This window comes from Peromyscus leucopus, chromosome 1 (genome assembly GCF_004664715.2).
Source record: "Peromyscus leucopus breed LL Stock chromosome 1, UCI_PerLeu_2.1, whole genome shotgun sequence".
Classification (NCBI taxonomy): domain Eukaryota; kingdom Metazoa; phylum Chordata; class Mammalia; order Rodentia; family Cricetidae; genus Peromyscus; species Peromyscus leucopus.
The window spans coordinates 164,738,676-164,765,153 of record NC_051063.1 but is presented as its reverse complement, the minus strand read 5'-3'; the positions used below and the strand labels follow the sequence as shown (position 1 = coordinate 164,765,153).

Sequence of the window (26,478 nt, the reverse complement as noted above, 5' to 3'; positions counted from 1 at the left end):
TGTGGTCCAAGCAACATTTTTTTGTAAAAATTATTATTTAATAATATGCTATTAATATAACAATTTATTATCACCGGAATGAAGTAAGGTAGAGCCAGAAGAGTGCACTTACTTCAGAGAACATGCCAAGGGTATTCTTGAGGATGGGTTTGGTATCCAAACCCTAGGGCCGGGAAGCTTTCTGTCTCAATGCTGCCTGTCCCTGCCATGAGCGTCAAAACTGTTGAAACAGTGCCCTGACTTGAAAGCGTTTGCATATGTTGAGGCCACACCTGTGCGCCGTTCAACTGTGTGTTTAGGACATATTTTGTTCCTACCTTTATGATAAAACTTCGTTAGAGGGATGTGGTCAGTGTGTGTACGTTTTTGTGGCTTCCCTGTGCAGGCAAGTGTGGAGCCCAGAGACTGACCTCAGGTTTCCTCCTCCCTCACTCCTCACCTTCTTTTTTGAAACCAGAATTCATTGTTTCAGATGGACTGATAAGCAAGCCCCCAGGCTTTGCTTGCCTCTGCGCTCTGCGCTGAGTTACAAGTGTGCTCTCAGTGCCCAGCTTTTCTGTGGGTGCTGAGGTCTGAATGTGGGTCCTAATACTCACGCAGGCAACACTTGACTCACTGAGGTACTTCCCCAGGCCCGAAACTAACTTTCTTTCTCTCTTTCTTTCTTTCTTTCTTTCTTTCTTTCTCTTTCTTTCTTTCTTTCTTTCTTTCTTTCTTTCTTTCTTTCTTTCTTTCTTTCTTTCTTATTGCAGCTGTATTGATATGAGATCTCAGACCCAGCCAGACCTGTCATCCTGTTGCCTTGTTTATCTGGAGGCTGAGGTAAAAGGACCATGGGTCTAAGGCCAGTCTAAGAAGTACATGGACAGCCTGCCACATGGAGAGTGTGGCTCAGTGGTAGTGTGTGCTCAGGAGTGTCAAGGACCTGAGTTCTATCCCCAGAACCACAAAACAAAACAAGCTGTAACTACTTACTTGTGTGTGTGTGTGTGTGTGTGTGTGTGTGGTTGGTTTGTTTGGATTTTTGTTTTGTCCGAGGGTAGGTTGAGACAGGACCTCACCATATAGCCCTAGAACTTGCTATGTAGACCAGGCTGGCCTCAAACTCAGAGTAATCTACCTGCCTCTGGATCCTGAATGCTGGGATTAAAGGCACAACACACTCAGCAATTCAGGTCCTTTGCAAGAGCAGCCAGTGCTCTTAACCCCTGAGTCATCTCTCCAGCCCCACCTTCAAAAGTGGGGGTTTCACTTTTCAGGCTGACTTCACACTCTCAACAATCTTTTTCGCCTCTGCTCCCAAGTCCCAGGACTGCAAGTTTTAGCCATTATACCCAGTTTCTTTTTTGTTTGTTTGTTTGTGTGTTTGTTTTCGAGACAGGGTTTTTCTGTGTAACAGCTCTGGCTGTCCTGGAACTCACTCTGTAGACCAGGCTGGCCTCAAACTCACAGAGATCCGCCTGCCTCTGTCTCCTGAGTGCTGTGATTAAAGAAGTGTGCCGCCTTTTGCCACCCAGCTTACACCCAGTTTTTAAAGTAATGGCCAGGCACCAACATCCACACACCTTCACAAGACCTGAGTGATAATCCTCTGGTCAACTGTCACACAAGTAGAAAGGACACTTCAAACAAAGCCAAACGAGAGAAGAAGGAAGATTAGTCTGGGAAGGAATCAGAGCAAGTGTCTTTGGGAAGTGATGGTAAGGCACAGATAGGAAATGGGAGGACAGAGGTGAGAAAAAACAAACAAACAAACAAAAAAAAAAAAAAACCAGGACAAAGTACGCTGTCAGAGGGCACAACCCTGGGGGCAGAGCCAGCGTGTCCTGAGGTCAGTGGGAGGCTGTGTGGCCACCTCCGAACTGCAGGGGAGTAGGAAGTGGGTGATGTCACAGGGTGCAGTGCGTGCAAGGCATTTATTTGTTTGGGTTGTTTCTCAGCCTCCTAGGAGCTATTGAAAAACACTGAGCTGGGGGTTGGGGGGCCGGAAACTGGTTCTGGTGCGCCCTCAGCCTGGGGAGTACCAAATGGCTGTAGAGAGTTGGAGTACAGGAAGGGAGCCATGGGTCAGCTGGCTGTGGCGGGCAGGGCAGATGAGCTTGAAGGTAAGTGATAACTGCTGCTGAGGCACAGCGCTGTATTCCCCACATCGGAGGCTGGGACCTTCGAAGCACACACTTGGAATCCTAGCACAGGATTCCTAGCGCAGGAGGTAAAGTAGGAGGAGCCCGAGTTCAAAGTCAGCCTGTGCTCCTGGGGCTTGGGTTTCCTTTCGTTTCCCTTCTTGTTTAGTTTATTTTTTGAGACAAGTCTCACTATGCGGCCCTGGCTGGCCTCAGATTCAGAGATCTGCCTGCCTCTGCCTCCTGAGCCTGGGATTAAAGCTGTGCACCACACAAGACCTTTTGTTTTGAAAACAAAACAAAACAAACAAACAAACAAAAAACTAAAATCAAACCCCAAACCTTGTACTAGAATGTCCCCAGCAGCACTCCCCCCCCCCCAAAAAAAAATGGATCAACCTCAGGGCCTTTCGGCAGATAAATGACAGACCAGATGTGGCCTAGTCACACAGTGAACCTTACTCCATGAAAAAGAGGGGCTCACTGGTACCTCTTTGCGTATGAGTAGGCCTTGAGTGAGCCAAGATGCTCAGCACAGCCCACACGGAACCCTGCCTTCTCCTCCGTCGCCACCTGATACACTAAATCCCTCGGTCCGCCATCTTGGTTTTGGCATGTGTACCCATCTCTAGTTTCCCATTCTGATCCTAGTATCTAAGAGCGTAGCGCACAGTGCTCGACACATGTCTGCTAGAGGGAAGAACTTCTCATCATTTGCTGTGGGCCAGTTTATTGCCTAACCAAGGCCACAACCTTCCTGTGGCTCAGTGGTGGGTGGTATCTCTGATTGTCCATTCCAAGGAAGAGGAAGGACAGAGGATCTGGGGACACGAGGCGTGGGTTGCACTGGACCAGGGTCCTTTGCAGAGGGTTTTTTAGGGAGGATGAGGGTGACGTTGGGGCTGCTGTATCCAGGAGCAGGGTGAGGCTGGGGCAAGGTAAGAAGGATGGTCCAACTCATAACTCCAGGAAGTGAGAAACAGCTAGGGACATATAGGAAATACCCACTGCCCCTAAACCTCACAGTGTTGTGGGGCATTCACTAGAGAAGACTGCCAGACATGGGTTTAAGCCAAAGAAAGTCTGTATTAACTGACCAGTGACTACTCTGAGAACTGCAGAAGCTAAAAGGCAAGGTTAGTCCATTTAGAGCCTTTCCCACAACTATGGACTTCGGTGGATTAGGTCTTTGTTTTAATTTTGACAGGTGGTGCTGTCTACATGCTGAGTTTTACAGCCTGAATGTTATTTCCATCATGGAGTCTGTTGTGCTAAGGTCTGGGACCCTGTTACAACAGTCTTACCCACACTCCCACATCTAATCCCACAGCTGGCTGTGCTTTCAAATATTCCCACAGTCTAAGTCTTTCATCACCTCTGTCCTCATCTTCTTTGTTAGCTTGGGCTGTTGCGGTAGCCTCTTCACCCAGCTCATGTGTGTCCCCAACCCCATTGCAACAGCAGGTGTCTGTGGATCTGTCTGTGAATCTGTAAGTCAGTTAGTTCCTCCCAGCTCCCAATCCACCCACGGCTCTCATCTCACAAAAGCCCCGCGGTCCTCCGTCCATCCACAGAGCACTAAATCTCTTCCCATTTCCTGACCCACATCTGGTCTCCTCTACCCCCGCCACCTCCCAATCCAGCCCTGTTTTCGAATGCCCCAGGAAATTTGAACTCTCCATGGTCCTCCGTGGCTGATGGCCATTTCAGTCAGTTCCTGGTGGCACTACCACAGCCTCTGCTGGCATCTGAGACGGTGGCCCCTCTCTTCAGGTGGAGCTCTGGAGAGTGCATTATCTCTATTGTGTGCAGTTTCTGGGTCTCCAGAACGGTTCAGTCGCTTTTGGCCTGCACAGTCCCCTTACGAAGTCTGAGAAACACTGAGTGCAAGGACAGAAGAGGTGACCACAGAATGTGTCTCGGACCATCATTAACTCATTCATTCATTCATTCATTCATTCATCCATTCATCATGTACTTATTCATGATGACATCAGGTTTTGAGTATGTGTAAGCCCTGAAACGATTAAATTAGGGGAGTCAGCATATCCCTCACCTCAGACACTCAACCCTTGTTTGTGGTGAGAGCACTCTTTCCCATTGCTTTGAAAGATATTGTGCATGATTCTGACTGTGGTCACCCCATCCTACACAGTGTACCCAAACCTGCTCCTCCTGCTGACTCCCATTGGTTGCTCAACATCCATTCCCAGCCTCCGTGGCCACCATCCACCCTCTTTTCACGGTGCACCTGTGAGGTCATGCTTGTCTCTGTACCTGGCTCGTCCCACTCCACACTCAATGGCCTCTGGGCTGTGCTACCATGCTGCAGATGACAGCATTTCCTGTTTGTTTCAGGGCTGAAGAGTGCTATATTGTGCATGTCCTTTACAGTTTCACCCGCTGGATGCTCAGGCCTTCATGTGGACCCTGGACACCTCTTTTTTTTGTTTGTTTGTTTGTTTGTTTGTTTTTTGAGACAGGGTTTTTCTGTGTAACTTTGCCCTTTCCTGGATCTTGCTCTGTAGACCAGGCTGTCCTCGAACTCAAAAAGATCCTCCTGGCTCTGCCTCCTGAGTGCTGGGATTAAAGGCGTGCACCACCACCGCCGGGCAACCCTGGACACTTCTTGAGACCTGAGCTGCAGTGAGCAGGGTGGTAGACGCTCCTCCCAGCCTATGGCCCTGTACTCAGGAGCTGAGGTCTGTTCACCTGGCTTCATCTAGCTGAAAAGAGGGTGTCTGTTTAGAACTGCCATCAGGTCTGAGGGCCAGACCTGCACCACCTACCCAGGTACCCTCTGTCAATTATTATCTTTGTTTTTTCAGCAGTGGGGCTGCAGCTTAGGACCTTGCCTGTACTGGTGGGTTATAGACAAGGTCTCTAATGCCGAGCCATGCTTCCAGACCACCTTTAAGTGTTTATTTTGAGAAATCGTCTCACCAGGTTGCCCAGGCTGCCCTTAAACCCCGATCCTCGATCCTCGTGCCTCTGTCTCCAAGTTGGTGGGATTTGAGCAGTAATACCACAGTGGTAAGCAAATGTGAACATGAGTTGCTGGGAGCCAATCTTGACACTCACTTAGGACATATCTTTTGGCCAATGAGATGTGCGCTGGAGTTGTGGTTTAAAAGATGAAAAGTAGCCATAGTGACAGTGCACACCTGTAATCCCAGCATTCAGGAGGCAGAGCAGGAGGATAAGGAGTTCAAGGTCATGCCCAGCCACTTAAGATTCTTCCAGAGTTTTGAGCCCAGTGGGATCCCCATCTCCCAGGGGACCCAGAGGTGACAGAGACTAGCTGTATCCACTGATCAAACTGCAGGTCCGAGGGCAGAATGAATAGCTGCTGTCAGGACCAGTGTGGTGGACAGTACTTGGTACTCAGTGCTTGGTACTCAATGGGGAGCCCATAGTCACAAAGGCAGGCCAGAGGCTACAGGCTAGGTTCACATGACCAATAGTAGTGATGGTTTGTTCTGTAATCAGTTACTGGGGGTCTTCTTTAGCATCACCTCCATTTTGAAACAGCAGTTGTTGGGGTGAAACCCTCTGATACATGTTTAATATTAATAAAGAAGTTCAGACATCATGCAAAAATGGTTTTTGTTTGTTTGTTTTTCAAGACAGAGTTTCTCCATGTAGCCCTGGCTGCCCTGGAACTCCCTCTGTAGCCCTGGCTGGCCTTGAACTCAAGGTATGGCTGAACTACATAGCAAGACCTTGTCTCAGATATTTAAAACATTGGCCTGGAGGGATAACTCAACAGTTAAGAACGCTGTCTACTGTAGCTGGGCGGTGGTGGGGCACGCCTTTAATCCCAGCACTCGGGAGGCAGAGGCAGGCAGATCTCTGTGAGTTCGAGGCCAGCCTGGTCTACAGAGTGAGATCCAGGAAAGGCTCCAAAACTACACAGAGAAACCCTGTCTGGGGCGGGTGCGGTTTACTCTTGTATGCTGTTTACTCTTGTAGAGGACCTGGCTGGGTTCAGCTCCCAATATATTAAGCAGCTCATAACTGCCTGTAACTCCATCTCTAGGGGATTGATGCTTCCAAGGCACCTGTACACACACACACACACACACACACACACACACACACACACACATTTAAGGAAAACTCAAAAGTATTTTTTAATTTAAGCAAAAATATAAGAAATTGGTTGATAAAGCTGTAAATTTCTGAAATATCTTCTCGAGCTTGGTAAGATGGCTCCGACTGTCACCAATCTCTAGAATCAACATGATGGAAAGAGAAAGCTAACTCCTGCAAGCTGAACTCTGACCTCCACCTTTGTGCCATGATTGAGTGTGCACACTCATGTAAAATGGAATTTGAAAGCCAGGCATGTTAGTGTGTACTGAAAGACCCTAGCCCTTCAGGTTTACACCCCTAAGCCTCAGGAAAAGAGAAACTTCAAGCACCAGGAAATGAGAAACTAAAAATCTAGTTCCAAGGGCAACCTGACTTAGCCATTGTTCAATCTCCCCTGCAACCATATAACAATGTAAAAAGATTTCTGTTAAGAGATGTGCTCAACTGTGACTGGGATAGTTGCAGGTGTTCCAGAAAGTACCACTGTGACCTGTGTGTAAACTCCACTCCCGCCCTGATACCACCCCCTTGAGGTTTCAGGAAGAATGTACCTGTTGACATAACTGTACCCCCTCTGTGATCACTCTGTAACCAGACCATGATCTTGTGAAACGAAATTGTATGGGAATTGTAATCTTGTGGGTTTTGTGGGTTTTTCCTTTATAAGCCCTTATGGGGCTGCAGTGAGATACGGCTCTTGCTCTTAGGAACAGAGTTTTCCCTTCTATATAGAAGCTTTAATAATAAAATCCTCATGCTGTTGCATCAACTGGACTGGAGTCTGGGTTCTTGGGGCGCCCACTTGAGACCCCAAATTTTGGGGTCCAACAGTACTATTAATCCCAGCACTCGAAAGGCAGAGGCAGGCAGATTTCTGAGTTCCAGGCCAGCCTGGTCTACAGAGGGAGTTCCAGGCAGCCAGGACTATACATAGAAACCCAGTCTCAAAAAAAAAAGCACAATTTAAAAATAAAGTAAATGTGGAATATGTTCTCATGTATGTATGCTATATCTCAATAAGAACCCTCAAAACTTTATTATCAGGGAAGAAAATTGTTCAAGAAGATAGCTGGGTAGAGACACTGTGGGAGAGCATGCACCAGGCCGACTTCCATCCTCAGCATTACATAAACTAGATGAGATCCCAGCGCTTGGGACATGGAAACAGGAGGATCAGGAATGGAAGGGTATTCTCAGCTACACAGCAAGTTTGAGGCCAACCTGTCCAGTTTGGACAGGAAAGAGAAGGAGAGAGGACCAGAGCATTCTGGGTAAAGTTGGGGCGGTCTACATTGAGTCACAGCTGTGCCACCAAAGCTGTGTGACTTTGAGTAACTCTATTAGCCTCTCTGACACTCAGGGTTTTGCTCGTTTGTTTGATTTTTCCCTACCCCCCCATCACTCCATTTTATATCGTCTGTGAAAGGAAAGGGACAGCTGCCAGGCAGTCCCAGAGGTCTCTGGAGTGAAGCAGCTTGCAGCCATCTCCGAGCAGATGTTCAGGAACGGCGGCCACTGTTCCTGCTGCAGGTGCAGTACTGCATGAAGATGTAGAGAATGCACCCAGGACAGTGGCACACACCTGGAAACCCAAAACTTAGAAAGCTGGGACGGGAAGATTCCCACAGGCTAGGAGCCAGTCTGGGCCACAAAGTGAGGCCCCCCTTCCTTCCATCTTTCCTTCCTTCCTTCCTTCCATCTTTCCTTCCTTCCTTCCATCTTTTCCTTCCTTCCTTCCTTCCATCTTTCCTTCCTTCCTTCCATCTTTCCTTCCTTCCTTCCATCTTTCCTTCCTTCCTTCCTTCCGTCTTTCCTTCCTTCCTTTCTTCCTTCCTTCCTTCCACCTTTCCTTCCTTCCTTCCTTTTTCTTTTCTTTTCTTTTTCTTCCGAGACAGGGTTTCTCTGTGCAGCCCTGGCTTTCCTGGAACTCGCTCTGTAGACCAGGCTGGCCTGGAACTCAGAGATCTGCCTGCCTCTTCCTCCTGAGTGCAGGGATTAAAGGTGTGCGCCACTATTCCTGGCGCCATACTCACCATTTTTAAATCCTTCTCGGAGCTGCCCTGACAGCGGAGAGCTGGTGGGCATGTGGCTCAGCAGTGGAGAACTTGCCTGAAACCTTGGGTTCCACACCTAACACTGCGAAATTTAATAAATATAAATAGCTGTCGAGCTGCAAAGGTAGCCTCAGGAAACACAACTATCAAAAGGAACACAGGATGCGTTTCCCCAGTGTTTGAACTTCTGTGCCCTGACTTCTAAACGTGGACGTGCTCTTCTGTAAACTACTATTTTGAAATGAGGAGGAAGCTAAGCTGGACTTCAGATATCTGCAGCAGCCAGTACAGGACTGGAAATATCAGAGGTTTGAGTGATTACAGTAAGAAAATCCAGAATAAAGTCACTGGTGTTAGTCACGTAACTGGGGCTGTGGCCTTTGGCCTGCATTGTGACTGTGCTTTCCACGCGGATTACCAAGTGCTGGGTACTATGTACCTCCTGGACCTGTGACCCTGACTGCAACCTACTCACTCATTCTGCTGTGGCATCTGCAGTCTGGGCGGAGCTCAGTGGGTACAGCTCTCCCCTGGAAGCTGGGGATTCACTCAGTGTTGGCTCACAGCTCCAGGCTCGGGCGGGGCCTCACTCCTCTCCATGGAAGCTTCCTCTTTCGGGGATTCCTGGGTTTCCTCACAGCACGAAGACTGAGTAGTAAGACTGGTCCCTAAAGAACAAAGCATGACTTGGCCTCATGTCAGCCACAGTGACCTCAAACTCACTGCGTAGTAGAGGATGACCCTCCCAGCTCCATCTTCAGAGAGCTGAGATTACAAGCATGTGCCACCACACCCAGCCCAACCAGGACTTTTTATTACTTCCGCTGAATCCTAATAATCACAGGAGCCCTGGGTTCAAAGTGCCAAAGATGTAAACTTCACCTCCCAATAGGAAGGGCCGGGTCTAAAGGGCATGAGGAAGGGGCTGCGCTACTGTACAGCCTGCCTTAGGAACAGAAAGGCTTTTCAGGCAAGGGGCAATGAGGGGCAACCTCACCTGCAGGCCAGGGAGAAAAGCAGGCAATTGTTTATTATCCAAGTTTGTGGGTCCCAGGAATCCTGCTTGCAGCACAGAGAGTACCTGGACCTCGAACCCAGGCACCTTCAGCCTGAGGCAGGAGAGCCAGGAATGAAGGCTGCTGATACGGATTGTTTCGTTTTGGTTGGTTTGGGGTTTTGTGAGACAAGGTCTCATGTAATCCAGGCTGGCCTCATGCTCGCTATGCACGTATAAGGATGGCCTTGATCTGATCTCCCTGCTTCCACCTCCTGCGTGCTGGGATTGCAGACGGGGACTGCATGCTAGCCACTTATTATTATTATTTTAAACCACGGCCCCAGAGCACACCTTACTGGTCAGCAGGAGTGTCCCAAACCAGACCTGAGATTCTGTCCTTGTAGCTCCTGTTTACAATTAATTCCCCTAGCGGTAATGTGGCCCAAATCCTCAGCAATTGGGATGCAGAAGCGGGAAAATGGGAGTTCAAGGGTAGGCCAGGTAACTTAGCGAGACTCTCTGTCTCAAAATGAAGAATTACAGGTGCGGCACTGTAAGCCAGAGAGAGAGAGAGGAAGAGTGGATTGGGGTGTGGTTCGGGGCAGAGCGCTTGCCTACCCATGTAACACCTTGGGTTTGATCCCAGCATTGCGGAAAGAAATAATCTTTACCCATTGCACTGGGTAAAGATTAGGGTCCCAGAAGCGTAGTTCATGAAGTGCTTCTTGTGAGCCTGGAAGGAATCACAACATTTTTGCCTTATGCCCAATTCGTTGCTCTCACTGGGGCCTAAAACAGCTTGACACCAGCTGGATATGTGGCACCCTTGTGTCAGGTCTGCCTCTGTGGACAGGGGTGGCCTCACGAGGGCTCCCGGGCAGTTACTAGGTAGCTTTGTTCATCAGTGAACACTGAGGACGTCCAATGTGTTTGACCAATGAAACCGACCATCTTGTGGCAGGGGGCTGTGCCCCTGGGTATTTGTCCTTGTGCTGGAACCAGCCTGAGTGTTGTTGGCAAGGCTGCCCAGTTTCCCTCCGTTGGGAGGAAGTCCGCACTACAGACTGGGGGAAAGGGGCCTGGACCTTCTGGCTCCGTTCTGCCCACTGGGAGGCGCCGCCTTACAATCCCAGTCTGCCTCTTAAGCCACCCCATCCTGCCCGTTTCCTTCGTCTACAGGGAAGTTGTTCAGATGTCCGCGCACACACAGAGATATTACTGTATCGTTTGTTTATGTGTACGGCTGCACGGAGGCATACGCATGCGTGTAAGTGTCCGTGAGAGGCCAGAAGAAAGTGTCAGATCCCCTGGAGCTGGAGTTACAGGTGGATGTGAGCGACCGGATGTGGATGCTTGGACCCAAACTCCAGTCCTCTGAAAGGACGGCCATTTCTGCAGCCCCTGCACTCAGCTAATAGAAATTCAGTGTAGCTGGTCCCCTACCCCTGAAGCCTCCCTGTCTCCCGCCTGTCTTATTTTTCTGCCTGGTGCTGTATTTCCAGTCACAAGATTGCAGAACCACACACAGACTGCCTTTTCTGTGTTGAATCTCCATCCTGTTGCATAGCCAGGCGGCCCTTGATTTCAAGATCTCCTGGACTCAGCCTCCTGGGTGCTGAGATTATAGACAAGTATCATCAAGCATCACTGATATGCTAATATTTTTAAATTAATTTGAGAAGCTCAAGAAATGGCTCAGTAGTTAAGTGCATGTACTGACCGGGCGGCAGTGGCGCACGCCTTTAATCCAGTGGTCGGGAGGCAGAGCCAGGCGAATCTCTGTGAGTTCCAGGCCAGCCTGGTCTACAGAGTGAGATCCAGGACAGGCACCAAAACTACACAGAGAAACCCTGTGTCAAAAAAAACAAAAACAAAACAAAACAAAAAAAAAGATCCAAGTTTGGTTCTCAGCATCCATGTTGCGCATCTCACACTCACCTATAACTCCAGCTCCAGGGGACCCAACAACTCTCTCTGGCCTCCGAAGGCAGCTGCACTCACATGCGCATGCGCACACATATGCATAATTTAGAAAATAAAAATAAGTCTTTTTTTTTTTTTTTTGAAGGCTCTCACTATGTAGCCCTGGCTGGCCTCGAACTTTCAGAGATCCTCCTGCCTCTGCATTACAAGCATGTGGCACCCAGCAAAAATAAAAACTTTATTTTTTTTTCATTTGAGAAAGGGATGTCACTTATAATTGACACACAGCTCTGTCTGGAGTCTCAGCTCTCCATTTGTCCTCAGCCGCAGCCACACCAACCCCCATTCCCCATGCCTGTAACATGTCTCCAGTCAGCTACGGTCGGTATCGTGACTGCAAGGTCACCTTTGCCCAGATGCCCCCCAGGCCGAGCTAAACTGCCCAGGTGCACAGTCCAGGCCCCCCTCGGCTGCCCTGAATCTTCTTCCATTACTTGTCCCCTCATGTCAATTTGTGTGACTGTCTGGTGTTGTCTCTCCTTTTCAACATTGCATCAACAGTGTGTAGCTGCTGTAACAGAACAAATTTAAATTTAGTGAGGTTTATTTTTATTTATGTGTATGCTGTGTGTCTGTGTTGGGTATGTGCACATGAGTTCAGGTGCTCAAGGCGGGCAGAAGTGGGCATCAGATTCTTGGGGCTAGGGTTGCAGGTGGTTAAGAGACACCTCATGGCTGGGTGGTGGTGGTGGCGGCGGCGGCGGCGGCGGCGGCGGTGGCGGTGGGGCGCACACCTTTAATCCCAACACTCAGGAGGCAGAGCCAGGCAGATCTCTGTGAGTTCGAGGTCAGCCTGGTCTACAGAGCGAGATCCAGGACAGGCTCCAAAACTACACAGAAAAACCCTGTCTGGAAAAGAAAAAAGAAAAAAAGAAAAAGAAAAGGAAGGAAGGAAGGAAGGAAGGAAGGAAGGAAGGAAGGAAGGAAGGAAGAAAGAAAGAGGCACCTCACTCACATGAACGCTGGGAACTGAACTTGGGTCCTCTGCCAGAGCAATACATGCTCTCAACTGTGGAACCATCTCTCCAGGTCCCCTGGTGGGAGTTTGTTGTTGTTTGTTTGTTTTTAAGTAGGGTCTCATGTAGCTCAGGCTGGCCTAGAACTCACCATGTAGCAGACCTTGAATGTCCTATCCTTCTGTCTCCACTTCCTGGTTGGAAGTTTTAAATTTTTTTTTTTTTTAAGAGAAAGTAGGAATTCGGCTTTCTTTTTTTTTTTTTTTTTTTTTTTTTTTTTTTAAAGATTTATTTATTTATTATGTATACAGAGGAGATCTCATTACAGATGGTTATGAGCCACCATGTGGTTGCTGGAAATTGAACTCAGGACCTCTGGAAGAGCAATTGATGCTCTTAACCTCTGAGCCATCTCTCCAGCCCGGAAGTTTTAAATTTTTTTGTTTTGTTTTGTTTTTCAAGACAGGGTTTCTCTGTGTAGCTTTGCACCTTTCCTGGATCTCGCTCTGTAGACCAGGCTGGCCTCGAACTCACAGAGATTCACCTGCCTCTGCCTCCCGAGTGCTGGGATTAAAGGCGTGTGCCACCACCGCCTGGCAGGTTTTAAATTTTTTGGGACCAAGTCCTACTCCAGAGCTCTGCGTGGTTTGGAATTTACTCAGTAGCCCAGATGGCCTGGACCTTGCAGGTTCCTTCTGCCTCAGCCTCTCTGGGCCATTATCATTTCTTCCCCCAGTCTGTCCAAGAGCCGTGAACAGGGCCAGGCACATACAGCTGCTCTGCAGAGCAGCTAGTGAGTAACTGAGTGCAGAGCGAACAGGAAGAAAGAGGGAGGTGGAACTTGGGAGCAACAGGTTTTGGGGAACCAAGGGACAAGGAGGAAGCCCAGGCCCCTGAAGGCAGGGGTGTGGGGCAGGGTTCGGCCGCCAGGAGGCAGGAGGTGGAAGGCTGAGGCAGGAATTGGGGCGTCCTGTTCTCCCACTTGAGTCTGCCTACGCACCCTTCCCTGGGCTGGGCCTTGCGGGAGACACTGCAGGGGAAGGAGAGGATGGGGAGGGGGGCGTGGGGTGCCCAACTGGTACAGCGGGTCTGGCTGGTCCCTGCGTTTGGCATGGACTGCACCAGGGAGCGGAGAGCGGTGCTAAGACAATCTTAGGTCCTGTGGGGGGAGAGGTAGCGCCTTGATCCGTGTCCCTCCCGCAAACCCGACACCCCCACCCCCACGCCACACCCATGTTTAAAACAGGCTGTGCCTGTCTCGTCCCTGGCACATGTGAAATTCCTCTCCCGCGGACCTGTGGGGCTAGACCCAGCCTTTCTTTCTTGGTCAGATGCAGGGTCCAGACCTCCTCCCTCTGACTAGACCCAGGCCCCACGCTCTGGCTCACACCCTCCCCGCAGTGAATCCTGGGCAATCTTACCTTTTCTGTTCTCTGCACTCCTGTCTGCCTCCACCCATCTCCTCTGTGGCCAGGCGGCCTATCAGGACCCACGTTTTCTTGTTCTGCGCATCCCTCTCGGCGTCCACCAGCCCTGGGCCAGGCCATCCCTCCTGAGGGGTGACAGGTGTGTGGCTTCTGCGTGGCCTTGAACCCCGTGCAGTGGTGAAGCAGGGCTGGGTGGGGATGCCCAGGGCGGCAGCTCCTCTGCATGGAGCAATCAGGGTGGAGAGAAGGTGGGGTTCCTGCCACACCACCCACCTCAAGATGGACTGGCTGATTAGAGGGGGGACAGAAGGCGAGCAGAGCCAAGTTGGGGTGTCAGCCGTCCACCTCTCACCCCACCCTGTGTGAGGTCTTCATTTCCTCCCCCAGAGGGACCCTCCCGTAGCCTGGGGACAGCGGGGCCTCCCCTCCCCTAATTTGCCCTTTCCCATCCGTTTCCAGGACGGGGTGTTAGATGTTGGTGTTCATGTGTCTGGGTCCCGGAGCTCTGGGAACCCAGACTCCTCCCTGCCCTGTCCCATCCCCACCCCGTTCAGGTTCCTCCTCCCTGACTCAGGATTGAAGCCCCAGCCTCGCCCTCTGGGGAGCCCCGCCTCTCCCAGACTGAGCGCTCCTGGTATTTTTGGCAATTACTGGATTTTAATGGAAAGGCTGGGCTCTGAAGGTGATAATGGCCTGATTCTTTGGATACATGGCCTCATGACCCAGTGACCTCCCTCTCCCACACGTGAACTCCATCAGCAAACCGGCACACTGCAGTGCGGGGGGAAGGGCCTAACACCCAGCCAGAGGAAGTGAAGAAATGGCACTGAGCTCTGGGCCAGGGATGCCCATCCCCACTGTCCCCAGGGATGGATATGTCTCCAGATGTCACCATCCATGGCCAGAACAACAAGGCTCCCCTCTGTGGCTGGAGGGACACCCCCCCCCCCCCGCCGCCACCGTAGCATCTCTCCAGCCTTTGTCCCACCAGGCCTGTCCACTCAGATCTCGCCCTGCTGTACCATCTGTCCACAGTTTTCCCTACACAAGCTGTCTGTCCACATCCTGATGATACATACCACAGTCGGCAGACACACGGACATCGTGCCCACCTATCCAGGCATCCCTCCAACCGTTCACCTACCTATCTGCAACAATGTATTCGTGTGTGTGTGTGTGTGTGTGTGTGTGTGTGTGTGTGTGTGTGTGTGTGTGTGTGTACAGGCCAGGATTCAACTCCAGCTGTGTTTGTATGGAGCCATCCACCTTTGTATGGAGACAGGGTCTCTGTCCCTGTGACCTGGGGCTCCCTGGTAAGAATAGACAGGCTGATCAGCAGGCCCCAGCCTCTTACCTCGGTGCTGGAGACCACAGGCACTCACGGTCAGACCTAGCTTTTTTTTTTTTTTTTGGTTTTTAGAGACAGGGTTTCTCTGTGTAGCTTTGCGCCTTTCCTGGAGCTCACTTGGTAGCCCAGGCTGGCCTCGAACTCACAGAGATCCGCCTGGCTCTGCCTCCCGAGTGCTGGGATTAAAGGTGTGGGCCACCACCGCCCGGCTCAGACCTAGCTTTTTACCTGGGTTGTGAGAGTCCAAATTCAGGTCTTCATGTTTGCCCAGCAAAAGTACTTTACAAACTGAGCTATTTCCTAGCTAATCCATCACATAGCTTTTCCTTTTAAATTTATTTTATTTTATTTTATGCATGAGTATGAGTGTTTTGCCTGCATGTATGTCTATGTACTATGTGTGTGCCTGGTGTCCTCAGAGGTCAGAAGAAGGCATCAGATCTCCTGGAACTAGAGTTGAAGGTGGTTGTGAGTGGCCATGTCAGTGCTGGGAACTGAACCCGGGTCCTCTGCAAGAGCAGCCAGTGTTTGTAACTGCTGAACTGTTTTCTCCAGCCCCCATCACAGAACTCTCAACACTTCGTGATCACTTTTGAGACAGGGCCTCATCCTATATAGCAAAGTCTGACTTCAAAATCAAGACTCCCGCCCCAGCCTCTGGAGTGTGAAGTCACAAACGTGTGCATCACCACACCGTGTTTTTCAGGCCTTTCAAAAATATTTTATTACTGGACATGGCGATGCACACTTTTAATCCTAGCACTTGAGAGGTAGAGGCAGGCAGATCTCTGAATTTGAGGCCAGCCTGGTCTACAGAGTAATTTCCAGGACAGCCAGGGCTACACAGAGAAACCCTGTCTCAAAAAAACAAACAAACAAAAAATTATCTTTACGTTTAGTTAGTTATCTGTGTGGGTTTGTGCACGTGAGCGCATGCCTTTGGAGACCAGAAGACAGTGTCGGAGGCCCTGGAGCCTGTCTGTCTGTCTGTCTCTCTCTGTCTCTGTGTCTCTCTTTCTCATTCCTTCCTTCTTTCTTCCTTTCCTTTTCGTTTTTCTTTACTTTTTTTTTTTTTTTTTTTTTTTTTGGTTCGGGGTTTCTGTGTTAGTCCTGGAACTGGCTATGCAGACAGTACATAATCTGCTCCCGAATTCTCAGAGGTCCACCTGCATCGCCTTCTCAGTGCTGGGTTGAAGGCATGTACCACCACGCCTGGCTCTGTGTGCTCTCAACCATTCTCAGTGGTCCACCACATCGCCTTCTCAGTGCTGGGTTGAAGGCATGTACCACCACAGCTGGCTCTGTGTGCTCTCAACCATTCTCAGTGGTCCACTACATCGCCTTCTCAGTGCTGGGTTGAAGGCATGTACCACCACAGCTGGCTCTGTGTGCTCTCAACCAGTGAGCCGTTTCTGCAGCATCACCACAGCATATTTTTTTCAAAGTGAAGACAGGTCGGAGAGTTAAGGGCACACACTTCCCTCACAGAGGAACGGAGCTCCCAACTATCTGTGACTCCAGTTCTAGGGGATCCAATGCCCTCTTCTAGCCTCCTTGAGCACCCTGGTACTCATGTGGACATTCCCAAACACAGACATACATATATAACTTAAAAAATAAAGTAAAATCTTCAAAAATTATTTTTGAAAGTTGAAAAAAGATGTGTGAAATTAATCTTGGAAATGTAACTTATTTAATCAAAGATTATTTCAACATACAAGTCATATCAAATTTATTGAGATATTCTACAGGTCTTGTATTTTCAATTCTAGTGCCCAGTTTTCAATGGTTTAATTGGCGTGTAATCTCACCAAAGCATGCTGCTATTTAAATTAATTGAAAGGAATATAATTGGAAGTTTGTACTTTCTTAACCACATGTACCTCAATTCACATCCAAGAGTCAGATTAGCTCAGAGCTATGTCTACTTACCTGACTCACTGTGGGCCTCCCACAGCTGAAGGGAAGGCAGGTGGATGGATGAATAAAGGATGGACCGATTTGGATAGAGAGGTGGGTGGGACAAGTTGATAGATAGATGGATGGATAGCTGAATGTGTGGGTGGCTGGACTGATAAATTGAAAGACTGATATCTAGAGCTAGATGGATGGCTCACCAGTAAAGAGCACTTGTTACTCTTCCAGAGGACCCAGGTTCAGTTCCCAGCACCCACACAGTGGCTAACAAGCATCTGTAACTCAAGTCCCAGGGGATCTGATGCCTTCTTCTGGCTTTCTTGGGCATCAGGCATAAATGTGATGCACAGATATAAATGCAGACAAAACACCCACGCAATAAAATAAAATTTAAAAAAAATATTGAAAGCTGAATGAATGGTGGTAGATCAATGATTGGGTCTGGTTGGATCTGTGACTGGATGGATGAACACAAAGATGGACAGGTGGTTGGATGGATGTGGGTATGTGGATGAATGTGTGGATGGGTGGAAGGATGGAGGGAGGATGTGTGTATGAGTGGATGGTAGATGGAAGACTTGTGTATGGATGGGAGAATGAAGTAGTGGGTATGTACGTGGATGAGTAGATGAATGGGTGGGTGGGTAGAAATGTGAGTAGATGGGTGGACAGATTGGTTGGTGGACAGATGTATGGACGGGTAGATGTATAAATGGGTAGATGGATGATGAGAGTGTATGGTTATCAGATGAATGGTTTGATGAATGGATGGTTGGATGGATGGGTATGTTCATTGAGGAATAAATGATTGGATGTACAGATGAGTGAATGGGAGGATAGATGGATGGATAAGTCAGTGAGTATAAGGATGGATTTACTGATAGGTGGTTGAGCGAGTGAACGGATAAATGATTAAAGGGTTTGGTAGGTATATGGGTGGATAGTTAGATGAATGGGCACATGAGTAGAGGAATGCATCAAGAGTAGACAGATGGATGGGTGGTTAAATGGTTGCATTGGTGGGTGGCTGCAGATATGTATCAGTGAGTGGATGGATGCATTAAGGGTAGATGGATGATGAATAGGTGGGTAGGTGGATATATAGGAGCAACAATGGATAGATAGATGGTGAGTGTATAGATGGGTAGGAGGATCAATGGTGGATAAGTGAGTAGGTGGATGGATTGAGTTCAATGATAGACTCATGGATGGACTGATAAGTGGGTAGATGAGTAGATGGGTGTATCAGTGAATGTATAAGTGAATGGTAGATGAGTAGGTGGATCTGCAGATGGGTGAGTGAGTAATGGGTGGATGGGTAGATTAGTGGATGGATGGATGGGTAAATGGATTGAAGTGTTGATAGATTCAAGATTAGATGAGCTGGGTGAATAGATAGATAGAAGGAAGATGAGTGGATGCGTGGATGAATGAACAGATAAGTTAGTAGATATATGAATGTGTGTATCAATATGTAGACAGATAGGTGCATGGATGGATTGGTGAATGAATGAATGAATGAATGGGTAAGTGGGTGCTTGCATGGATGTAATGTGTATACATTGATGGATGGACAGATGGGTAGGGGTAGTGTGTAGATGGGTGGGTGAGTGGGCAGATATGTGAACAGATAAATGAACAGATGACTGGGTATATTGGAGTGTAGATAGGTGAATGTATGAATGTACAGGAGGATGGATTCATGAGTGGGTGGAGTAAATGAGCCGGTGAATGGGTGGGTCGATGTGTGAATGGGTAGATTTGTGAATGGAGGAATGAATGATTAGACGGATGTATATTAGTCAGCTTTTCGTTAATATAGGAAAATACTGGAGTCAGGCTGTTTTATAAGGAAAAAGGTTGGTTTTGGCTCCCAGACCTGGAAGGAGCAGGTCTAAACCTCTCCTAAAGCCACCTGGATGTTGGGGGGAGGGGGCTCCACCTTGGTGACCTAATCTTGCCTAATCACTTCCCAAATGCCTGGCCTCTACACATCATGGTTGGATTAAGTTTCCACCCTCATAATACCAGCAACAAAGGCTTTGGGGCTTGAGCTCTTCCAGAGAGGAAATCGTATTCACACCAAAGCAGGTGGCTGGGGGGGGGGGGGGAATGCTCACTCAGGCTCTGCTCCTCCAGCCACTCCAGGTGCTGTGAGGCCCCTTCCTCTGCTGCGGTCTCCACCCTCAAATCTCTTCCCTGAGCCCAGGTGCCCACGGCCCCTAGGTATGGGGCATGGCGGCCTCCATCAACGTCCTCCCACCATCATTGCCTGAGATGTTCCTCTGTGCCCCTCAGTTCTGAAGCCTCTTGTAAGTTCTGAATCTGCTCACCGCCTTCCATGTGCTCAGAGACTCAACTGACCCTGGCATCCGCCCCCTGTCGCTCCTCCTCTCTCTGGGCAGCGGCTCAGTCCACCCGCAGGTCTCCAACACCCCAGGCTCTTTCTTGGGAAGCTGTAGCTGATACACACGGGGCAGTCCTGTCCTTGTGAGACAGGTGATAAACAAAGCATTTAGGAAGAGCGTCTCTGTCTGTCTGTGTCTCTCACTGTCTCTGTGTGCTTCTCTGTCTCTGTTTCTGACCATCTGTGCGTATCTTTCTCACTGTTTCTGCCTCTCTCTGTCTTTGACTATCTCTGTGAGTTCTGTGTCTCTCGCTGTCTCTGTCCCTCTTTCTGCCTCTGATGCTCTCTGTCTCTGTCTCTCGCTGTCTCTGTCCCTCTTTCCGCCTCTGAGATGCTCTCTGTCTCTGTCCTTATCTCTGACCGTATTCCTTTTGTCCTGCCCTGGCTGCAACCTCTGTCTCTTGTCTCTCCGTCGTCGTAGAAACTCAGCCCGCAAGGTGGACACCGCTCTTCCCCAGCATGCCCAGTGCTCAGCACCGCAGGAGGTGCGCGGCAAAACTTTCGAAACCAAGAGGGCGGCTGGCCGGAGGCAGCAGCTAGGCTGGGCGGCCGCAGCCACCGGGGGACAGCCGGAAGTCCCCAGCTGGCCCTGGACTCTGGTCGCGTGGAGCCTCCACCCTCGCCCTGGGAGGGAACCAGCCTCTCCCTCCCTGCCGCCGGCAGGAGGCGTGGGCAGCAGCTGGGAGAACCGGCTGTGCCCCTCCCCTGGGCCGGCCTGGTAGGCACCTGGCACTGGCGGGCGCGGCAGACGCTGCGCACCTGGCCCCGCCGCCCGCCCGCCCGGCTAGCTCCTGCCCTGCCCGCCATGGACGGGCCACAGCCGCCGGCCCTGTGGGACGCGTTCGAGGACAGTGTCTCCGAAATTAGGTGAGGCGGCCGGCGTGCTTGCCAGGGCCTGGGGAGGGTGGGGTCAGGCCCTGGCCAGGGAGGGACCCCCACTGGATTCATTCAGGCATGGGATGCCTCTCTGTCTTGCTCCGGTTGTTCTGTTGTGGGGAGGGGGGCAGGGCCTTTGCTAACCTAAATTGGGTAAGGGGAACTGGGAGCCTTATGCCTAGAACCTGCGAAAGACCGAGGTGGCTGAATCCTAGATCAGCTGGGGACCCCCAATAAAGCTCACTTCTCATGTGTTCCTACTCCAGCTAGGAGACATCAGGGAGCATGGGATGCTCACGGAGGGGAAAACGGGTCTTGGGCACACTCTCCTCATGTAGGGAGTGTGTTATAGTTCCTCTGTTCCTGGAGAGTACCCACTTACCAGATGGAGAAACTGAGGATGGGCAGGAAGTGATCTGATCACGAGCCCCCTCTCCTGGTGTCTTTGAAACCTCTCCACACCCCTCCCTTGGCTTCTCTTCTCCCTTGGCAGAAGCCCAGAAAGCGTTTGTGGCTCCCCTCAGATCACACAGTGAGCTGCCGACCTCCTCATCAACTCTTTACACTCTTACAAGGCAGGACTCTTGTGCCCTCCCAGGACCCTCTGGTACCCTGAGCTGTGTGTGGGTAGGCAGGTGTGTGTGTGTGCACACGCTCACTTGCAGGAGGGCGACAGCTAAGCCCTGTCCTCACCCTGGTTACTTCACTCCAATATGGTATTGTTCCAAGTCCTCCCTTCCCCGGCCTCAGCCAAGAGCCAGGGTGTGGAGAGGCACTGAGGAACTCCAGGGACCAGGTAGTTGAATTCAGATTGCTGTGTGACCTAGGCAAGCTTCCTGGCATCTCTGGACCCCTGGGCTTTGGTTGAACATTCTCTTCTCTGTACCTCTCTTCAGCCCTTATCTGACCTGGCACCTTCCTCTGTTCTTCTGCCCACTCGGGCCAAGTTCCTGGAATGCCTGTTTTCTGCAAGTGAGTGTCCGTCCGTCATTGGCTCTCTCTGCACCTCAGCCTTGTCCCTCTGGATATGGATGGGCTTCAGTTCCTCCTCGTGTGGCCTCCCTCCACAGCCCCGCTTTCCACTTTTCCTGGTGTCTCCATGGCCTGTCAGTCCCCACCCCACACCTCCCTGTCCCATCTGGCCCCTCTCCCCAGCCTCCCGACCCCAGCGGCCCCAGAGCTGCCTCACCCATCCCATGATGTGACTCCCTAGCATCCAGGCCCCTCTGGGCCCCACCCCCACCCATCACTGTCCTCCTCGCTCCTGCATTCCATTCACCCCACGACTTTGGGTTCCCTAGTCACACCCCAACCTCACTGCCCCGGTGCCTTTGCACATCCTGTTTAGGGATTTTTTTTCTCTGTGGAAACTTCCAGAAAGCTTCATTTCTAAACCCCAAGTCCACCCCTGCCCCTGCTTTATGTCTTCTATGGTTCCCCAGCACCCAGGGCTATGGCCTCCGAAGCTGTTTTAAGGTTTTGAATTGTTTTGTTCAGATGGAATTTCCTGAGCCTAAATATGTAACAGGAATCAGAACAGGATAGATCTGGTTTGAGGAGGAATCAGGTATGGGCCCCCTAACCTGCTCCCCACATCCCAGCTCTCCTCTCCCACAGTGGGGCTCCCCCCATGCCCACACCCCATCTCTGGGCCTGTGCGCTTCCTTTCCTCTTCCCTGGCAATCTCCACTCTCTCTTTTATTGGCCAAATGGCTTCTCAGGGTTCAAGATGTAATTTTGAATTTCAAACCTCAGCTGTTTAGGGTTCCTGGAGGGGAAAGGGAGTAGCCCACGAAACCCAGATTGCCATGGTCCATCTTCAGATCTTTCCTGTCCTGGGCACCATGACAGACTGTCATGGACAGGTGTAGGAAACTCAAGAGCAATGGCCAGGAATGAAAGATTAAACTGAAGGATGAGATTAGGAAACCTTTGATCTTGGGGTGAGTCAGGACTACAGGAGGGGCCAGGCGTGGTGGACAGAGGGCATCAGCAGAATCCCATAGGGCGAAGGGCAGCACCTCATCCTACCACACCCCAGAGGCAACCAACGATTCCATTTTTAAGCCTCTTAAATAAGAACAGGTGAGCCATGATCTGTTCTAGATTATGTGATGCAAACTATCCAGGATTTAATTTGGGCTAAAGGAGACTCAGCAAGATGCAGCTCTTGGAATGTTCTAGATAATGGGGTTAGCAATGCAGCGTGCTTTATATGAATGAAGCCTCACAGCCTCACGTGGATCTGGAGGACTGTAAAGGACAGAATAAACCTGGGGCATGGCTCAGTGTTGAGAGCTTCCCTGGCATGCATGAAGCCACAACAGCCAGGTATCCCAGCACTCTGGAGCAGAGGATGAAGAGATCAAGGTCATCCTTGGCTACAGAGCGAGTTCAAAGCCAAACGAGGCTACATGAGGACCTTGTCTTTTAAGAAAGGAGGAGGAGGAGATAAGAGGAGAGAGATTCAGGAGGTGGGCAAGGCAAGGACAGGCAGCAGAACCATTGTGATAAGGAGCCCAAGTTTTTCATCCATGCTAGCAGCCTATCTGCCAAGTATTGTTTGAGTTAATCCTCCTTGTGGCCTGACCAGTGAGAAGAACACAGATGAATGACCAAATATCAGCATCCCATTGAAGAAACTGAGACCCTGAGAAATTAAGAGGGTTGCCTAAGATCACCCAGATGTAATTAGTGTGAAGCCAAGATCTTGACCACAGAAAGGGGAATCTCACCTTCCCTAAATTTGGGTATGAGGAAGGTGGGAAGGGGCAGAACATAGAAGGAACGCAGCCCTCTGTAGCTGGGAGTCTTAATGAGCACTCCAGTGGGGGGGGGGGTCGTCCCAGCTTCAGGGAGCTTAGAGCAGACAGCCAGAGAAGCCACCGGCTTGTGTGCCTGGGTGTAGAGAACTCTTCCCACCCAGTCATGTCTTTGGGTGCTGTGTTTTTCTGGTGCTGGGTACTGAACACTGAGCCTCACAGATGCTACACAAGTGCCTACCACTGAGCCACACCGCCAGCATTCTCTCTACAAACATTTTATGAGGTCTGTTTCTTTCTCTGTACACACGCATGGGCCTGTGACTGTCACGACACATGTATGGAGGTCAGAAGACAACGCCATGGAGTCAGTTCCCCCCTTCCCTCCACCATGCCGGTCCCAGCATGGAACTCAGGTCCTCAGACTTGGCAGCAAATGCCTTTATCCACGGACCCACTCCCCCGGTCTTTTTACTTTTTATTTAGGGACATAATCTTGCTAAGTTGTCCACGCTGGCCTTGAACGTAGGGTCCTCTTGCCCCTACCTCCTGAACAGTTGGAATGTCCAACCTCCCCAGCAGTTTCTATCTCTGGTTTTACAGCTCGACACTGGGGGAGATTTCACAGACTTTTAACAAGGAGCTGGGTTCTGCGCTGGAGGATCTGTTAAGCAATAATAGATAGGTTTTAAGCAATAAACAGGACAGTGGTGCCTACCTGGAGCTCAGGTGGGCAGAGAAGAGGTAAGAAGCAAGAGATGGCCAGGCGCTTACATCTTAGATCCCAGCACTCAGGAGGCAGAGGCAGGCAGATCTCTGAGTTCAAGGCCAGCCTGGTCTACAGAGTGAGTTCCAGGACAGCCAGGGCTACACAGAGTAATCGTGTCTCAGAACAAAAAAAAAAAAAAAAAAAGCAGGAGATGTTTGTAGCCCACAAAGACCCAAGGCAGTCCCCTCCGCCATGCCTTATGGTCCTGTAAGGCCTTGTGGTCCTCACAAGACAGGGGCTCGGGAGTGGAAACTCCCAGTGTGTGGGGTCACTCTAGGAGGACATGTAGGAGCCAAAGACATTAGTGGCACCAAATGCTGAGGCAACAAGGGCATCCAATCAGCATCGGGGAGATCTGAGCCAGAAGCCTCAAAAGGGGACCAGGGCCAGGAAAGTGGGGACCAGGCAACCCGAGCTCGAAGGCCACTTACTCAACAAGACCCAGAGAAGCAGCAGTGTCTATACATTAGGGGCAGCTGGGGGACGAGGCTGGCACCTCATATGGAAAGGAGCTGTCTGTTCTGTGGAGGGTTGTAGGAGGGCAAAGGCCACTTGCTGATTTTTTTCGAAGATTAATTAATTTATTTTATTTTGTGTATTTCTGTATATGTGTGTCTTGTGTGTGCGCCCAAGAGTGTGGGTGCCCACAGAGGCCAGGAGAGTCAGCGCCCCCCCCCAGTCTGTAGCTATAGGCAGTTGTGAGCTGCCCAGTGTGGGTGCTGAAAGCTAAACCCCAATCAGCTGGATGGGGACTGGAGCGGCATGCATTTTTAACCACCGAGCCGCCTCTCCAGACAGGGTCTCCTTGTGTAGCCCAGGCTAGCCTTGAACTCATGGTAGTCCTCCTGCCTCAGACTCGAGTGCTGCTGGGAAGTGGCAGCAGTGAGTCGTCAGTCTTGGCTGCTTTGGAGATTTCATTTTTCTACTTCCTTTCCAACTGCCAGTGAGTCCTCTTGAGCCAGGAGATGGGGGGCAGGTGGGGAAAGAGAAACTGCCTGAGAACACCCCAGGCAGCCTGGGCCCAGGGCCCGCTCACAGGCTCCCTCCTTTGCAGCACTGCCTTCCTTCTCCTCTGCCTTCCTTCTTCTTCTCTTCTTGCTTTTTTGTGTTTGCTTGCTTGAATAAGGTTTCTCTGTGTTTCTCTGTGCAGCCCTGGCTGTCCTGGAACTGGCTCTGTAGACCAGGCTGGCCTAGAACTCAGAGATCTGCCTGCCTCTGCCTCCTGAGTGCTGGGATTAAAGGTGTGCGCCACCATGCCTGGCTAACCTTTTCCTTCTTCCTTTCTTCCTTCTTTCTTTCTTTCTTTCTTTCTTTCTTTCTTTCTTTCTTTCTTTCTTCCTTCCTTCCTTCCTTCCTTCCTTCCTTCCTTCCTTTCTGCGTGTATGTGTTTCTGATATGTTGTAGGTATTGTGTGCACACGTGTGTGCTGGTCTACTCACTTGTGCATGTAGATTGGTGTCTTCCTCTACTACTTTCCACATTTTTTATTTGTGTGTGTGTGTGTGTGTGTGTGTGAGTGTGTGCATGTGTGTACCATGTTTGTGCAGGCGCCATAGGATACCAGAAGAGGGCACCAGATTCCTTGGAGTGGAGTTATAGGCGGTTGCCATCCGACTGACCTGAGTTCTGGGATCCAAACTGTGTCCCTTGCAAGAGCACCAAGTGCCTTTTACTGCTGCGTCTCTAGCTCCCTTATTTTTTGAGGCTGGGTCTCTCTCACACACACTGGAGCTCTCCATTTTGTCTAGATCTGTTGGTCAGAGTCTCATGGATCTACTTTTGTCTGCCCTACCGCAGCACTAAAATACAGACAGACAGACTCACACCACAGCACTGAAATACAGACAGACAGACAGACAGACTCACACCACAGCACTGAAATACACACAGACAGACAGACTCACACCACAGCACTGAGATACACACAGACAGACAGACTCACACCACAGCACTGAGATACACACAGACAGACAGACAGACTCACACCACAGCACTGAGATACACACAGACAGACAGACTCACACCACAGCACTGAGATACACACAGACAGACAAACTCACATCACAGCACTGAGATACACACAGACAGACAGACTCACACCACAGCACTGAGATACACACAGACAGACAGACAGACTCACACCACAGCACTGAGATACACACAGACAGACAGACAGACTCACACCACAGCACTGAGATACACACAGACAGACAGACTCACACCACAGCACTGAAATACAGACAGACAGACTCACACCACAGCACTGAGATACACACAGACAGACAGACTCACACCACAGCACTGAGATACACACAGACAGACAGACTCACACCACAGCACTGAGATACACACAGACAGACAGACAGACAGACTCACACCATAGCACAGAGATACAGACACCCACCACTGCACTGAGATCACACACACACACACACACACACACACACACACACACACACACGGTGCCCAACTTCAGAGCGTGCTAAGGATCCAGACTTGGGTGCTCATGCTCACACAGGAAGCAGTTTAGCTACCAGGCCGTCTCCCAGCTCCAATGCTCCTCCTTCTTTCGGCTGTGTTAGGCGGGATGGAACCCAGGCCTGTGTGTACATTACTACCACTGACCCCCCCCCGGGGGAGGATTCCAAGCAGGGGCTCTACCACTGACCCCCCCCCCCCTGGGGGATTCAGCAGGCTCTACCACTGACCCCCACCCCCTGGGGGGATTCCAAGCAGGGCTCTACCACTGACCCCCCACCCCCCC

The 26,478-nt window shown here is 50.4% G+C and overlaps 1 protein-coding gene across 1 annotated transcript in view; it reads left to right on the top strand.

Moving 5' to 3' along the window:
* The first annotated feature begins 19,737 nt into the window (after nt 1-19,737).
* Sult2b1 (sulfotransferase family 2B member 1) overlaps nt 19,738-26,478 on the top strand; it is a 28,672-nt gene continuing 21,931 nt past the window's right edge. Inside the window, exon 1 of the mRNA XM_028859269.2 lies at nt 19,738-20,174. Within this exon, the coding sequence (XP_028715102.1) occupies nt 20,113-20,174 (62 nt within the window). The 5' untranslated portion in view covers nt 19,738-20,112. The remainder of the gene's footprint in view (nt 20,175-26,478) is intronic.